The 14,992-nt window shown below is 35.2% G+C and overlaps 3 protein-coding genes across 4 annotated transcripts; 2 read left to right on the forward strand and 1 right to left on the reverse strand.

The window, feature by feature from the left end:
- Positions 1-6: 6 nt before the first annotated feature.
- Positions 7-11,739, reverse strand: Cpsf6 (cleavage and polyadenylation specificity factor subunit 6). 2 transcript variants are annotated; one of them, XM_078196565.1, is made up of 11 exons: positions 11,501-11,739; positions 10,017-10,241; positions 9,724-9,951; positions 9,066-9,548; positions 8,117-8,243; positions 7,691-7,804; positions 7,026-7,297; positions 6,641-6,938; positions 5,980-6,244; positions 1,693-1,773; positions 7-498 (listed from the first exon to the last, which is right to left on the reverse strand). In XM_078196565.1, the coding sequence occupies exons 1-11, from the start codon at positions 11,555-11,557 to the stop codon at positions 330-332; spliced, it is 2,319 nt and encodes a 772-aa protein (XP_078052691.1). In that variant the 5' UTR covers positions 11,558-11,739; the 3' UTR covers positions 7-329. The 2 variants fall into 2 exon arrangements, with proteins under 2 accessions (XP_078052691.1, XP_078052692.1); XM_078196566.1 differs by lacking the exon at positions 11,501-11,739 and adding an exon at positions 11,128-11,481.
- Positions 11,740-12,292: 553 nt separating this feature from the next.
- On the forward strand, positions 12,293-13,317 carry LOC144478566 (zinc finger protein 593 homolog). Its single transcript, XM_078196589.1, has 3 exons — positions 12,293-12,546; positions 12,643-12,743; positions 13,077-13,317. The coding sequence occupies exons 1-3, from the start codon at positions 12,457-12,459 to the stop codon at positions 13,315-13,317; spliced, it is 432 nt and encodes a 143-aa protein (XP_078052715.1). The 5' UTR covers positions 12,293-12,456.
- A 79-nt stretch (positions 13,318-13,396) lies between these two features.
- LOC144478555 (serine--tRNA synthetase-like protein Slimp) lies at positions 13,397-14,989 on the forward strand. Its single transcript, XM_078196572.1, has one exon. It carries the CDS (start codon positions 13,397-13,399, stop codon positions 14,843-14,845), a length of 1,449 nt encoding a protein of 482 aa, XP_078052698.1. The 3' UTR covers positions 14,846-14,989.
- Positions 14,990-14,992: the final 3 nt, after the last annotated feature.

Consider the following 14,992-nt stretch of genomic DNA (forward strand, 5'->3'; position numbering starts at 1 on the left):
TGTAATAGTAAAAGGATTAATTTTAAGATGAAGAGTGGGTGGCAAAACGTTGAAGGGATAATTGTCTGGTGATCTTTGTGTATCGTTCAGGAAAGTGTTAAAAGTTTTAGAGAATCGGATAAACAGTAAAAGCGCGTGTCCTCTTGGATGCGTTTTTGTCCTAGAAGTCTCCACAAGGAAACCAACAATGAGATGTCCCACACTGTCTCGCTCAACCGTGGCTTGACCTTTCTCTTCGCATCCTCTATAGTAGAGTCCTCTCTTTCTCTCTTTCTTTTGTTCTCTCTTTCTGTCTATTTGTCTTTCTCGCCAAGCGATAAGGTTGTTCTTTAATGTCTCGAGCGATGCGATGAGTCTCCACGTTCGTCGCGACGGTCTCTTTCACGTTCACGTTCCCGTTCACGCTCCGGTTCTCGTTCTCTCTCTGATGGTCTGCGGCTTGATTCTCGTTCTCGATCTCTCTCTCGTTCACGCTCTCTGTAGCGATCGTCATAATACCTACACAAGTCACGTCAGCCAATTATCTTACTTTAACGGTGTACCATTTTTGTTTCTTATTTATTTTTTGGTCTTTAAAATATACATTGAATTCTTATCTTTACGCTAAGCTTTCTTGTGACAACGCGTTACTCTCCTTCTCGTTATACATGTTTTTTTAAAATTGTTTTATGCTCCTTTTTCGTTCAGTTGGAGTATCAGGGGTTGTTGAAGATGAGTCTACTACATTAAGGAATTAAGCTACCCTTGGCAAACCGTGAAAAATGGCTAATAAGAGTATAAATATTTTATTGAAAATAATAAAAATTGAATTTTCTTTTAAATAGTGATAGTTATTTTATTGCACTTTTGTCAGTGAAAGATTTTTTACATCTCTCAAGAAAATTGCATTTTATTATAAAACACTTTTCACCAGGGGTAGAAGTATCGAAATTCGATTCGTTGAAAAGCTGAGCAAATATATGAAACATGAGAGGCAATTGTTAAGATAATATTCGAACAGTTGTTTCTAATGTACTAGATATGAAATAGACTGTTTGAATGTAGACCCCAAAATAACTTTGTTCTTTTTAATAGCATAAAAAATGTTGACTTTAAACAGGACAACATTGTAATAAAATAAATACATTTAAGTATTGTTCTTGTTATTCAAAATGACAAAGATATTTTTGGTTCTGACTTCAGGAGATACTTTGTATATCGGCACCTAAACGAGCAAAGTGTACGATGCAAATAGGGACTGAAATAATTAAACTAACGGAAGAAATTATTCGACCGATTAAGTTCGTCTGTACAATTACATTTCTCTTATTGATCTTTTTCTTTGTAATAACAGTTATGATAGCAAGACTGAGACTCCTCTCTCCATTTCTCTACTTGCCTAAGCACCCCTTGAAACTGATCTAATATTATCGAATCTTAACGCTTAATCCTCGCTAAGTCCCGTGACGGTTCAATACTGGTTCATACATACATTTGAAGAAATTAATTTAAATAGGACATCCTGTATATGTTGGAAGCAATCACATTATAATTTGTAACTAAATAATTCCGTCACGGGTCACCGAGGATTAATGATTTATGGCCCATTTAGCGGCACTGTTTTAATCTCTTTTGCATCGAACAATGGATAGAACGTTTTGTTTCGACAAATACTACATGCATTCACTTTAATGGAAAAAAAGTATAAATTACCTAGACGCCTTGGAAGACGAGACGGGAGGCGTCTCTGGCGGTTCTTCTTTTACTCTTGGCCTGGCTGACTGACGTGTCGTACTAATGGAAAATGCATACACTTTGTTATGGACTTATATTGTTACCCGGAGCTTAGTACGTTTGCTTTAAGTTAAACCAAGAAAATATATTGTTTTGTTGCTTTCTCGCACGAATTTAGGAATGACCGCACGTCGGTATAACACCTCGATTGCTCCACGACTTAAAGTTTAAATTAATTTGTAAAACGTTTTCTGTATATCGAAGTTAGTATATAAACATACGCACTCATAGTTCTGCAGAGTTAGGCATTCATCAATCAAGACTTTCTGTTTGTTTCATTAAAAAGAACTGATTGTTGCATATCATGATTTATTGTGGTGATTCATCAATTTATTTACCAAGAACTAGAGTGTTATTCATACTGAATTTGATTATTCATTCAGAATAACTGCAAAGAGAATTTTATATTTAATTATTAAACCAATTAACTACACCATTAACTGCAATTAATAATCATATATTCCCGTAATAATCGTTAATTGCATTAATTATTGCTCAACTCTGCAGTTCATGAACAAATTTTGCTTTTGGCATGTTGTGCCAATTAATATAAATTACAATTAATGGATCTGCAGAAGTGCAATTATACACACTTCCGCAAGGAGCCTTGTGATTTATATTTCAGTTAATTCCTTAAATCTGAAACTATACTGTTACACACTTGTACAGTAATATAGATTAGTACAATACATAATGTACAATAAATATATATGATAAATATCTTATGGATTTGTATAGTTCCAGTGTTAATTATTTCATTGCAATAAACTTTATATACATACTACCACAATGCAAGAACTGTATAAATATTAAATAAATAATATGTATATGATCGATAATTACTAATACGGTACATTGATGAACTAATACGAGTGTTGAGTAAGTATTATCTCAGAATGCATCATATTTCCCCTAAATTATAATTACACATTATATTAGAAATGTTGAAATTATAATAATAATTTTGTTTCACATATCTTGTCGAACATACATTATTGGTTTTTAATATACAAGAATTAATCATTAATTTATCAACTGCTCTTTGGAAACATTGAAATTAAAAACTAATGGACATACCGAACATTAATTATGCATTATATTTTTAGGACTATTAGATATGAAAATGTACAAATTCTTATCTCCTATTAAATTTTTAAATTCCCCAAGAAGTTATTAATAACTAAAAATTTCTATTAGTTTATTCAATAAAGAACCTATGCACCATATGAACAGTTCATAAACTAAATCATTAATTTTCATTGTACTGAAAATAAAATTAATGATCACTGCACTGTCGATATATCCACTGAAGTGTACCGTGAGCAGCAGTGACAATTACACTGTATTCTAAAGAACATGATATAGTATACTCATGCCAAAATTGCATATTTACATTAAATTTACACACATTTATCGATTTCCAATCTTCTTTAAGTAATTAGAATCATACAGGAGGAAGCGAAAGGGAAAAACGACAGTGATATATCTTAAGAAGCTACACAATTAGTCTGAACTTTCAGTTTCTTTGATTAAATAAATTGTTAACGCATCAGGAAAACTATGTTACACAACTTCGACCTTTAACTTTTTATTGATGCAAATCAATGTCAAAATCAGAGAACATTTTGCGATATCGAGTGCACTCACACACGCATTTCAGATTCTATAATGTAACGAAATTCGTTTCTTTCTCAGATATACAGTATAAAATAAGTGTGCGAACGCATCTCTTTTCTTTTATTACTATACTACATTTAGTTTTTCCTATTTTACATCTAATGCATGTATTAATTGCCAAGCTTGATGCATCTATTGAGAATTACACTTAATATTCGAAAAACTGTTCACTTATACTGAATATTTCTGGGTAATAAACGAATCGATTAAAGTTATAATCTTACTCTTTAGTTTCTTACTAAAATTTTGAACAGTTCACTATAAAATTTACAATTCGCAAAGTGGATATTCTTACTCCAGCTGTACAGCACTAGTTACATTGTTATTATTATTATTATTATATATATATATATATTTGTTCTTAGAACAGTGTCTTATGTAAAAGCTGAGATCGCAGTACTAATATAGCTATATGACTTCATTGAGTACTGTGGAAAACCACCTTGCCTTTATTACTGACAGAAATGTTAATTATGATGAAAATCATTTTTTACGATTATTTCTGTCAATGTCTATTCGTGATACTTTGAAAATAATTAGAGTAATCTATTACATTGAAGCGAATTTTAAAAAATCTGCTCATTCTCGATTATTATTATTCAATCTTATAGGAAATGGGAAATTATTAATTTGCCCCTGAATTAATCAATAGTTACTGCACAAATCTACACAAATACATATTCACGCATAAATACACAATAAATAAAGTTTTATCTTCTAAATTATGCGTTTTTTATGTTTATTATAATTTTAATTCCTTTATGTGAATGCATACGATGAGTAAATTATATGAAAAATTATGTTTGGTTTGTAATAGCATTTTGGTAATTTCAAGCACTTCAGTTACTCATATAAAACAACTTTGGTACCTTCCACTATTTTCTGAACCTTAAGGGCTAGAATAATATTAAATTTAACACAACATCATTGAGAGTGCAGTGCATAAAGATTAATACGAGGCGTTATTAACTAAATTTGACCTAAATGATAACAGCGCAGAGCACCTAACTCTCAGTATCCGATTCATAAATTATGAATAACATCGATTTCTCTAGTCTATCAGTATAACAAAGTAAATATTGACTAATGTTTACTAATATTTAATTAATATTCACTTTGTTGTGGTGATTGACACAAGGAATATCATATTTATTGAACATATTAATTGCTATCTTATGTGTCAGATAGTCCTTAATATATTATTATATTCCTTTATCTTTAATCCAAGTCTCAAAAAGACTGTAATTTTTATGTGTGTAATGGATTATTAAATTATAGAAATTTAAATACAATTATTTTAATATGCATACAAGAATTAAATTTTAGAAGCTACATACTAGAAATTTTTAAAAAATATTCTTTTGAGCAATGTAAAAGGTTCAAGACATAAAAATATTCAATAGCAATTAATATGTCGAATTAAGTAACTTTTGTTTAACCCTGTTACTGCTCTTTAAACCAGAACAATTTCCAACCAATTGGGTCGAAATTTTTATAAAATGTGACCGCATTACGATAGAAATAATCTGTATACATCTAAGTCTAACTTTTAAATTGTCACAGTGAAAGGGTTAATTAATTACCTTTAAATCCTAACCTATGCTGAACCATAAGTTACAAATATCTTACATATTATGTTCATAAGTCTATACGAAAAATTATCGACGATCCTTGTTTGCAATGCCGTTAATCTAATTCAAATAATGAAGCAATATAGATCATAGTAATAGAGCAATTATAGAATTACAACGAATGATGACGACAATTCAAAAGTTTTTCTCTAAACGAGCTGTCTAGATAATTACCATCGCAAAGTTGGGCATTAGCCAAAATTTGTATTTTGATTCATTAATTAATATTTAATTAATTGTCGATCGTCAAAAATTGATTAAAAGTATTAATAGTCCAACAGTACAAGTGAATGGACTTAGTAGTTGTATTTGATAATTAATCATAAATTCAGTCGTTTATTAAATAATTTAGTTACCAATTCAATTGCTGAATTAATTATGCACTTCAGTTAATTGCCTCTATGACAATCAAATATTACCCCATTGATCATTAAATATTGCCCAACTCTGCATTACCGATTGTTTTACAATAAATTTCACTCAGAAGCTAAAATTCGCAGAATAGATTAATGCATTCTTATGAAAATATTGTCCATTCGAATTATGGTTTACTTAATATAATTGAATTCTCACTAGACACTGAATTAATTACATTAAATGTATATTCCGTTAGAAAAGAAAACGTTTATTCCAGTGACTCTCGTGCAGTTATAAAATCTGCATCTCAAAACACGCGATACGAGCGAAGCAATAATTTCTTTCTGTTCTGCACCACGCCATACTTTTAGCATCAAGGCAATAATATACAAATAGATTACAACGTGAACTATTCAAGAAAAACACAAGTTCTGTTTTCTGTATGGACAAGTGTGTGACACTCATTCAAATAACAATACCATGTTCATAATGTTGTCACAATTTTAAAATTGAATTATGTGAGAAGATGTGTTGAGCTTACCTTTCTTCTCTGCTTCGCTCTCTATACTCGCGATCTCTTTCACGTTCACGATCCCTCTCTCTGCTTCGTGATCTCTCCCGTGGATATGCTTCGCTGTAATAACGTTCCCTGTCGCGATCACGATCTCTTTCCCTCTCACGATCACGCTCTCTGTCCCGCTCCCTGTCCCTATCTCTGCTTCTCTCCCTGTACTCCCGGTCCCGGCTTCTTGATCGTTCGCGTCTCCTCCTGTGACTGCGCTCTCTATCGCGCGATCGTGACCGTTCTGCAACCATCATTACGTTAAAAATTCTAGTACTGTATGAATCTCCTAAACACAATGAACTAGGTAATTGAGCAGGATCAAACAAGTAATAGTTACATCCGTTTAACAAAAATTTGGTTACCGTTTCATTGTAATGACGAAGTTAGAACAGTGTCGAACAATACTACAAGAATTTACTACTCTATCTCATGGATCAATTTAAGAACAATTGTCATTGTCGCTATCATAACCATTACTTCCTTGACATCCTGTATATGACGCTGACTATTTTATTCTGCAGGATTTCATATGTATGAATGTTATAACTTATAAGTTAGAAATATAACTATATTAAGTATGTCTAGATAATGAATGTGTTATGGCCAAAAAGTAAGAAACGAATTATGTTACGTTTACCTCTTCGTGCAGAACCATAACTCTTGGTTTCAACACCTCGCAGAGTATCTTGCAGCGAACTGATCAGAATCTTGCATCTATCGTCTGCAGCAACCTTAGACTGCTTTATTAAAGAAATGGCTGTGACCAAGGTCTCTATGGCGCTAGCATACTCTCCTGCCGCAGCATCTGATACTGCTCGGCCGATAGCAGAGGAAGAAACTGTTCTGTTTCTGGTCATTATTTCTTCAAACTCTTGTTCAGTAAGAGGCGGAGGTCCTTCAGGACGATGATCGGGTCCTGGTGCACCGTAAGGGGGCTGCAAGTGTTTGTTAATTTTGATTTTGATGAATAATATTCAACAAAAATAGTTTGCGTTTATTATGAATGTATAAATTAATTATACTTGTGTCGCAGGTGGCCCGTAACCATGCGGTGGTACATGAGGTGGTCCATGTGGCTGACCATGAGGAGGTCCATGAGGAGGCCCGTGAGGTGGACCGTGTGGTGGACCATGCGGAGGCCCATGGGGTGGACCAGGAGGACCTGGTGGATGTTGTCCTGGATGCTGATGGGGTGGTCCTTGTGGGAAGAACGCAGGATTAACATGCGGTGCGGGAGGTCCTTGCGGAGGTCCTTGAGGTGGTCCTCCATGTCCCGGTGGTGGTCCTCCTGGACCTGGCAACATTCCTGATCAATATCTATGTTAGCTTGCAACGTAGAGCAAGCTAACAGGCATTACTGCCATTTACATTCGCTATTAATCTACTTGAGAGCATATAGCTGCTTTTGCTTTAGAATATGCTTGCACAATACAACGGTACTACAATACCAAATTCATTTGCATCAAAAATTGTCTTCTGATCCACATCGCGTCTATTGGGATATTAGACAATTTTCGTCTAAAGGATTTCACTTCAACAATAACATAAAGGATAAGCTTATTTTCCATGAAACACCTTGTACCTTCATACTCCTAAGCATAAAATTTCCCTCAATATCATGCATTATCGTGTCGAAGATGAAATAAAAATTATTATTAATATTCAATGAACGTCCTAAATTTCTCACCACCCATAGAACCTGGAGGAGGTCCTCTCTGTGGTGGGCCTTGACCAGGTTGCGGGCCTTGCATATGTTGATGTTGAGGGAAACCTGGTGGTCCCTGAGGCCCGTGATGCATTCCTATGCACATTGAACAATACGTCAGTAAACTTCGATTATAATAACTTGATTAGATAATACTTTGCTACTTAATGTCGCTTACTTAATATTCATTTTATGTGTTTTGTTTTTTTTATCCGTTTTGCATCAAACACATCTGATGCTTTACACGGTACACTTCACAATATTACAATTATCATGCATCTATTCTATCATGCATATTATACATTGTAAGAAAGAAGAACTTTGTTGTGACAATTAAAAAAAGAAGAGTATTCACGTTCAAGATGTTTCAGTGTGTTACTAATGAAAGAATTAAAAGAAGTTACAAACCTGGAGGACGATTCCATTCAGGGCGTGGCTGGGCACCTCTTGGATCTCCTGGAGGGCCACCAGGGTGACCAGGTGGACCACGTGGAGGCCCCTGACCAGGTGGACCAGGAGGACCACCATGAAATTGCTGAAGAGACATAAATCAAGTCTCATGTTTGAAAGTAGCAGTAACTTGATTTACGAGATTGGTAACTAATGCTTAATGATTAAAATATTACTAGATAAAGTACATACTTGAAGTTTCTGTTCATCAATTCAAGTATTGAGCTAAAAGGGAACCTAATACTAGATCTAATATTAGGTATCAGAGCCAGTTATTAATTCAGTAAAACCTTTTCATTGTGTGGTCAAGTTAATAAGAATTCAGATGAAATGTCATTAACCCTATAAGCTTTTCATGTTATATGTGTCTCATGCACTGTATATATTATTCAGAATAAATAATTTTCAGCATGATAAAAATATGTAATATGTATAGAATTTCTTTTATTTAATGTGTAAGATAGCTCTTACAACGTGAAAAGCAGAAAAAACAACACACTGTGTTACCTGTGGCATATGGTAACTGGCTTCTGAAAGGTCTCTAGTGCAACTCTGTTTACGCGAAGCGTAAGACATGTAAGTGCAGAAAATATTCTTGTAACTTGTACTATAATTAACTAAAGGTGTATAGAGCATATATTATATTTACAGAAATAAATAGTTATGTTGATTCCTGTAAAAACTAAATGACACAGTTCCATTTTGCGGTGCTTAACAATGTAGTCGGAAAAAAAGATAGATCACCCTATGTTTCCTTAAGTTTTCATTAAAGAAAAGTTTACAAAGTAATACAATGTTCTATCTTTTTATCCCTGACTATATATCGAGTATAATAAAATAGTTGTTGATCAGTAACACGTTATGTATAACCATAAATATTTTTAAAGATGGAAGCTGCAGAACATACCATTCCTGGCGGTCTATGTTGACCAGGACCTGGTCCAGGCGGTCCTTGTTGTGGGGGACCACCAGGGCCACTTGGGCCTCTAGGTGGTCCGGGTGGACCATTAGGTCTAGGACCATTCCATGGACCCTGTTGATATCCAGGAGGAGGTGGACCCTGATTGGGATGCCCAGGTAAGGGATGGTGCGGCCCAGGTCCAGGACCCATAGGCGGACCATGAATGCGTGGTGGACCCTGTTGTCCAGGTCCACCAGGACCCGGTGGACCCATACCAGGAGGTGGCATTCTTTGAGGTCTCACGCCCTGCGGGGGACCCATCATCATTCTAGGACCGTGATTTTGTTGTGAATGTTGAGGGTGTTGGGGATGTTGTGGATGCTGTTGATGAGGTGGCATTGGTGGCTGATGTTGATGTGGATTATGGGGGCGTTGACTTTGACTTTGTTGCGGAGCTGGAGCTGGACGTGTTTTGCACTGAGACTCGAACTGAGAACACAATAAATTTATTTATGCAGCTGAAATAAAAGATGGCTTTTGTAAAGAGTAAATCATAAGATGTCAAGTTTTCAGAGCAAAACAAGTTTTTGTTGAGTTTGCTCCCTTTAAGCATGCCTTAAAGTGATTTTGTTAGCATTCTTGTTTTAGAAGTTTCTCAACTCACTTGATTCAAAGCTTGTTTGGTAGGAAATGTTACTACTGGATTTTGTCCATGCAATTCTTTTTTGGGTAGTCTTTCCATACATATCCTCATACTTTGTTCTGAACCCAGAGATATTACGCAGAAACCTTTGGATTGTCCATTTGCTCGATTTTCAAAGAATTTTACTTCCACAAAATCAGACACGCCGATACTTTGTACTGCATCTGTTATGTCTTGATCACTTGTCCACTGTAATGTATAATAAATTTTTTAGAAATAATGAACAAATCATAAATAATTTTCAAATTGCATACCCAAGTTAAATTTCCAACATATAATTGATGACGTCTTCCAATTTGGTTTGGCTGAATGTTATTTCCAAGTTGATGATATGGGGCACTGCCATTTGTTTCTTCATTTGGTGATGTAGTGTCACCTCCACCATCGCCACTGTTACCCGTTGAAACTCCACCATTACCACCAGCAGGAGCTGCTATCACATCATCGTACAAATCGACACCATCACCAGCAAACTCATCCTATAAGAAATCATTAAATAGTCATAAAAAAATAGTAAATGGAATGACTATGATACAAGTTTTATACCATTATTGTAAAATAAACCATTGCATAATTTAATCTGTTAATCAGGAATACTGCATTAGCTCATATAAAAATCTATTTTAAATAATAAACAATGCTAATCATTAAGAACGTCATTGCTGTGTGGTTCTAGGAAAAATGCAATGCAGGACACAGGACTATTACCAAAGGAACCTTAATGATATTTGCTATGCCGCTTGAACATAAAATATATCAATACTAGCAGGTATTTTGGTTAACAGATTAAAAATATATTTAAATTAATTGAAAAACTTGTATATAAAACATAATAAATATAAAAGACATAATTACTACGTTACAAATGATAAATCAAATATTTGGAAAAATTATTTCAACAATAATTTTATAGCTAAATATTACACACTCTCCGGTTATTCAAAATAGTGTTTCAATTATCGGGTACAAATAAAATAGTATCTTAATGTGGCATAGAAACTGAGCAAATAGAATAAAATCGTTTTATTTAAAATTTTGCACGATTCGAATAATTTATTTTAACCATTGATGCTAGAAATTACAACGAATAGGTACTAATAAATTTTTCTGATTTGAAAAACAGTAGTCCGTAAAATTTTTAAGATCAGAATTTCAATGTTCCCATGTTACATTTCAGATACATATTTCACACGGGTTCTGCTTGGCGTCCACGGTCCGAAACACTATTTCGAACGCCATCGTCGAGTCTGCGAAAGATGTCCCGAGTTTCAAGTCAGAAAGAATAGATCTCAGTAAAAGCTACATGTACGTATGTATCGTCGAACGAAGCGGAAGAGAAACACTACTGCACGACATTCGCCTTACCGCTAACACCATTTTGCTTTGCTCGCTGTGTATCTGTATTAACACGTATTCGGTTTTAGTTTTCCCAAGGCGAGTAACGCGCACGACTGTACACTAATCGAACAACGAAATATCGAGGAACGTTTGTTGACCGTGATGATCGAACGCGACAGCTACTCGACCCGACAGAAACACGACTCCGAAACTGTACCGAACCGAGAGGATACAGGGCGCCGCTCGCAATCGTTACCGTCTCTACTCCATGACGCCGGACACCCCGCTCGACTATAAACGTTTTTCTCACAGTCCAGAGGATTTTTCACGCGACCGGCCGATTCACGGTTACGCGTGCCAATCGCGTGTCAGTTTATTAACAATGAGAAAATCGAATTACCTGCGCGAAATCTTGCTCGAGATCGTCGGCGTACAAATCAATGTCACCGTCCGCCATTTTACGTACACCGACGCTCACTGCATTTGACGAAGCCGCCAAGCCTAAAGGGCTCACGGTCTTGTATATAGAAGAAAACGTGTTAGCGAATTACGTTACGTTTCGACTGCTGAACGGATGTGACGTCATTGCGCCATCTTCCCTCTTGTTTCTGTGAGTTCTGCGATAAACGTCGGGAACACCCTAGATGTGAAACTCTGGCGTTTTTAAAAGAATCAACTTGTAATGCGCAACTGTATGAACTTGCGTATAGTGCTGCAGTATTGCCAATAAAAACAGGCGCGAAATTTAAAGTATGAAATTCAACAATAGTTAATAAAATAACATCATTTACGGTTTTATGACACTGTAATGTCAAAACATTTGAGTTAATAAGAAAAGATATAATTGTTGTACTTTACATACCTGGATGAATTTTGTAGAAGCGTACCTAATTTCATTTTGTGAAGACGAATCAGGTTCGTGGAAATCTTAAATACATTATTTGTAAAAAATTTTCGGTTTACGCGTAGATTAATGATTATCATGCATGCATAGAGTGAGCAGAACAAACTACATTGTTCGTCGTTGTGACTTGCTCGACATGTAGTTATGCCGACTGCATGCTCTCTTGCACACTCACCGTTTTCTCTCTTTTTCTTTTACTGTGAGAGCAATATTTATCACCAGTAAAGCTTCAATCAATCAGAGCAAAGAGAAATTCTACATTGACCCTCGCTAACGGATCGAGCTGTGGCTTGGAAATGTAGAAGAGTTGGAACCATTACTGTACTTTGTTTCGATTACAATCGTTAAGGCAACTATCTCTGTTGAACAAGAGGATAAGGATAAACGTGATAGTATCCGAAATCCGAAGTTTGCTAAATTAGTATTAGAATTTTATTAAATTTTTGTCACAAATGACTTACAAACGCAAAAAATATCACAGAGGAGATACTCATTTGAAAAAGGGCTGGCGAACGAAAAGAAGAACGAAAGATTTGGACGAGGTGTGCGATAGTATAACCCATACTTTATGAGCACGTGCGTCACATGGATGATATTTTCGGCGATCGTCAATTTTTATAGAATATCCTTTATTTTAGATCGATGAGGATTTGAAGGACGAAAATGTGAGAATTCTAGTAAATCAGGAAGTAGATTTGGATAAACCTGGAGCAGGTCAATATTATTGTGTACATTGCGCGTAAGTTTTCATTCATCTCTTGTATAACCTGCACTTCATTCCTCATTCTCTTGCCTAACATTGTGTGCACTCACGGTGGTAAAGTTTTATTTAAATTAATTCATGTATCACAGAATATAAATTTCCTTTATATATGAACGATAGTAAAATTAAATGGACAGGTATTGAAAATAGGCTTCAGTGAAATGTAGTGTATAGATCCATCAATAGTCAAGAGTCAGTAAGGGAGAGAAAGAAAAGGGAAAAAGAAAGAAAGTCACCTCATTTAAAAATGTTAAATCCAAGTATTATAAAAGTAAAATTACTTTTTAATGGTTCTATATTTTTTTACAGGAGGCATTTTATAAATAATACAGCTTTGTCAGACCATTTCACAACAAAAGTTCATAAAAGAAGATTAAAAGCACTAGAGCTAGAACCCTATACTATAGAAGATTCTGAACGAGCTGCTGGAAAAGGAAATTATATTGCTCCTCAGAAACGAAAAATTGATACCATAACTCGTGACAGTTTTAAAATGGACACAGAAACAGATACTGTGCCAGAAAGCAAAATAGCAAAATTTGATGCATAGAAGAGCAAACATTGTTATTTAAGTAGACCTTTTTTTAAATTTTACAGAGATAACTTTGTGTTTGCTTGACATACCAACAATGGCAAACAGTATTCTGCATATTGCACGAACGTGTATAGTTCACAATCTCTTGAAATATCCAGTTTATAAGCATGTTAATGCACCTTTGAAATTGAACAGGCACTACTCTTCAGCATTGTTCATTTCAGGGAGAAAGGCCATGGAAGTCTTCTCGTATCTAAGTCCATACTTAGATTTCGACGACAAGTTATCGAATTTTGATAAATTTCAAAAAGATCTAACATCTCGAGGTTTAAAAGTGAATGCCAAAGATATCAAGGAAGTATGGGAACTATTTAAATCAGTCAGTGCGGATAGAAACGAGTTACAGATTAAAATGGACGAGATAGGTCAGCAATTGAAGAACTTTACGAGAGCAGACTTAACTCCAGAGGAAACAATAGAAGGAACCAAATTAAGACAACAATTTTCTGCATTGAAACAAGACTTGAAAGCTGTCAGAGATATCATATGGGATTTAAATGAGACAGTAATCGAAAAGATGCTGAAGTTACCAAACAGCATAGATGAGAGGACACCCTTGCAGACTGCAACTATAATGAAAACCTTTGGTCAGTTAGGCCAGTCGTCAAAACTGAGCCGTAAACAGAACCATATTGATATTGGAAGGAACCTCGGCTTACTGGAATACAAAAATCCCATGCAATATTATCTGTGCAACGATGCAGCTCTGTTCGAGCTTGGCGCTTTGAGCTATGCTGGGAAGATTTTCACAGAGAACAACATGATCAGGGTAACTGGTTCAGACTTCAGTCGTAGTCTGGTGGTGGAAGGGTCTGGCATGAATCACGAGGATCCAATGGATGCTTTTATAATAGATAACCATTGCGAAGTAGACAAGAAATCTCCGAACCAGATGCATCTCGTTGGAGGTGCCAGTTTAGCATCTTTCTTAGCTATGCATGCAAAGCAAGTGATAAATCCCACCTATTTTCCGTTAAAATATTTCACGACTGGCAGACAATATACTCCTTTCCCAGTAACTTTTGCTCCAATTGGCTTATTCACTGTGTGCCAGGCATCCGTGGCTCATGCATTTATCATGGTCAAGGAAACAAACGGTTCAGAGTATTATGAAGAGTTCGAACGACTGCTCAACACAGTCTCCAAATTGTATGACAATATCTGTGACCATTACCAAGTAGTTGTGAGACCTGCACCGGAACTAAGGCCTTGGGAATCGATGCGCGTTTCTTTTGAATTATGGTCACCGTGTTCAAAACAGTATATCGAAATTGGTCACATTTCTATGTGTGGAAAATATTTCAGTAAGAGACTTTTAATCGCCCACCAGACACCAAGCGGAAGAGATTTTCCCTCTGTAATTTCCGGCACTGTGATGTCGGTGCCGCGGCTGCTAGGATGTTTATTGGAGCAAAATCCAGAGGAATTTGTTATTCCAAAAAAAATTGCGGAATGCATGCCTATAGATCATTCTCTAGTTTGAAATTAGGCAAACTTTAAAAATTGAGCAATTACGTTTTTATATTTAATTTACGTACGTTCAGGTGTATATATTTTATTTATATTTGTACATGTTTATTTATATTTGTAATAAACTATGTACATATTTTGGAATAAATATATTAAATGA

This window comes from Augochlora pura, chromosome 2 (genome assembly GCF_028453695.1).
Source record: "Augochlora pura isolate Apur16 chromosome 2, APUR_v2.2.1, whole genome shotgun sequence".
Taxonomy (NCBI): Eukaryota; Metazoa; Arthropoda; class Insecta; order Hymenoptera; family Halictidae; genus Augochlora; species Augochlora pura.

Coding starts and splice junctions, on each gene's coding strand:
- LOC144478566 (XM_078196589.1), top strand. CDS start 12,457: ATGACTTACAAACGCAAAAAATATCACAGAGGAGATACTCATTTGAAA. Junction 12,547..12,642: donor GAACGAAAGATTTGGACGAG/GTGTGCGATAGT, acceptor CCTTTATTTTAG/ATCGATGAGGATTTGAAGGA. Junction 12,744..13,076: donor TATTATTGTGTACATTGCGC/GTAAGTTTTCAT, acceptor ATTTTTTTACAG/GAGGCATTTTATAAATAATA.
- LOC144478555 (XM_078196572.1), top strand. CDS start 13,397: ATGGCAAACAGTATTCTGCATATTGCACGAACGTGTATAGTTCACAAT.
- Cpsf6 (XM_078196565.1), bottom strand. CDS start 11,557: ATGGCGGACGGTGACATTGATTTGTACGCCGACGATCTCGAGCAAGAT. Junction 8,244..9,065: donor AACATAGACCGCCAGGAATG/GTATGTTCTGCA, acceptor ATGTCTCTTCAG/CAATTTCATGGTGGTCCTCC. Junction 6,939..7,025: donor ACGGGCCACCTGCGACACAA/GTATAATTAATT, acceptor AAACACTTGCAG/CCCCCTTACGGTGCACCAGG.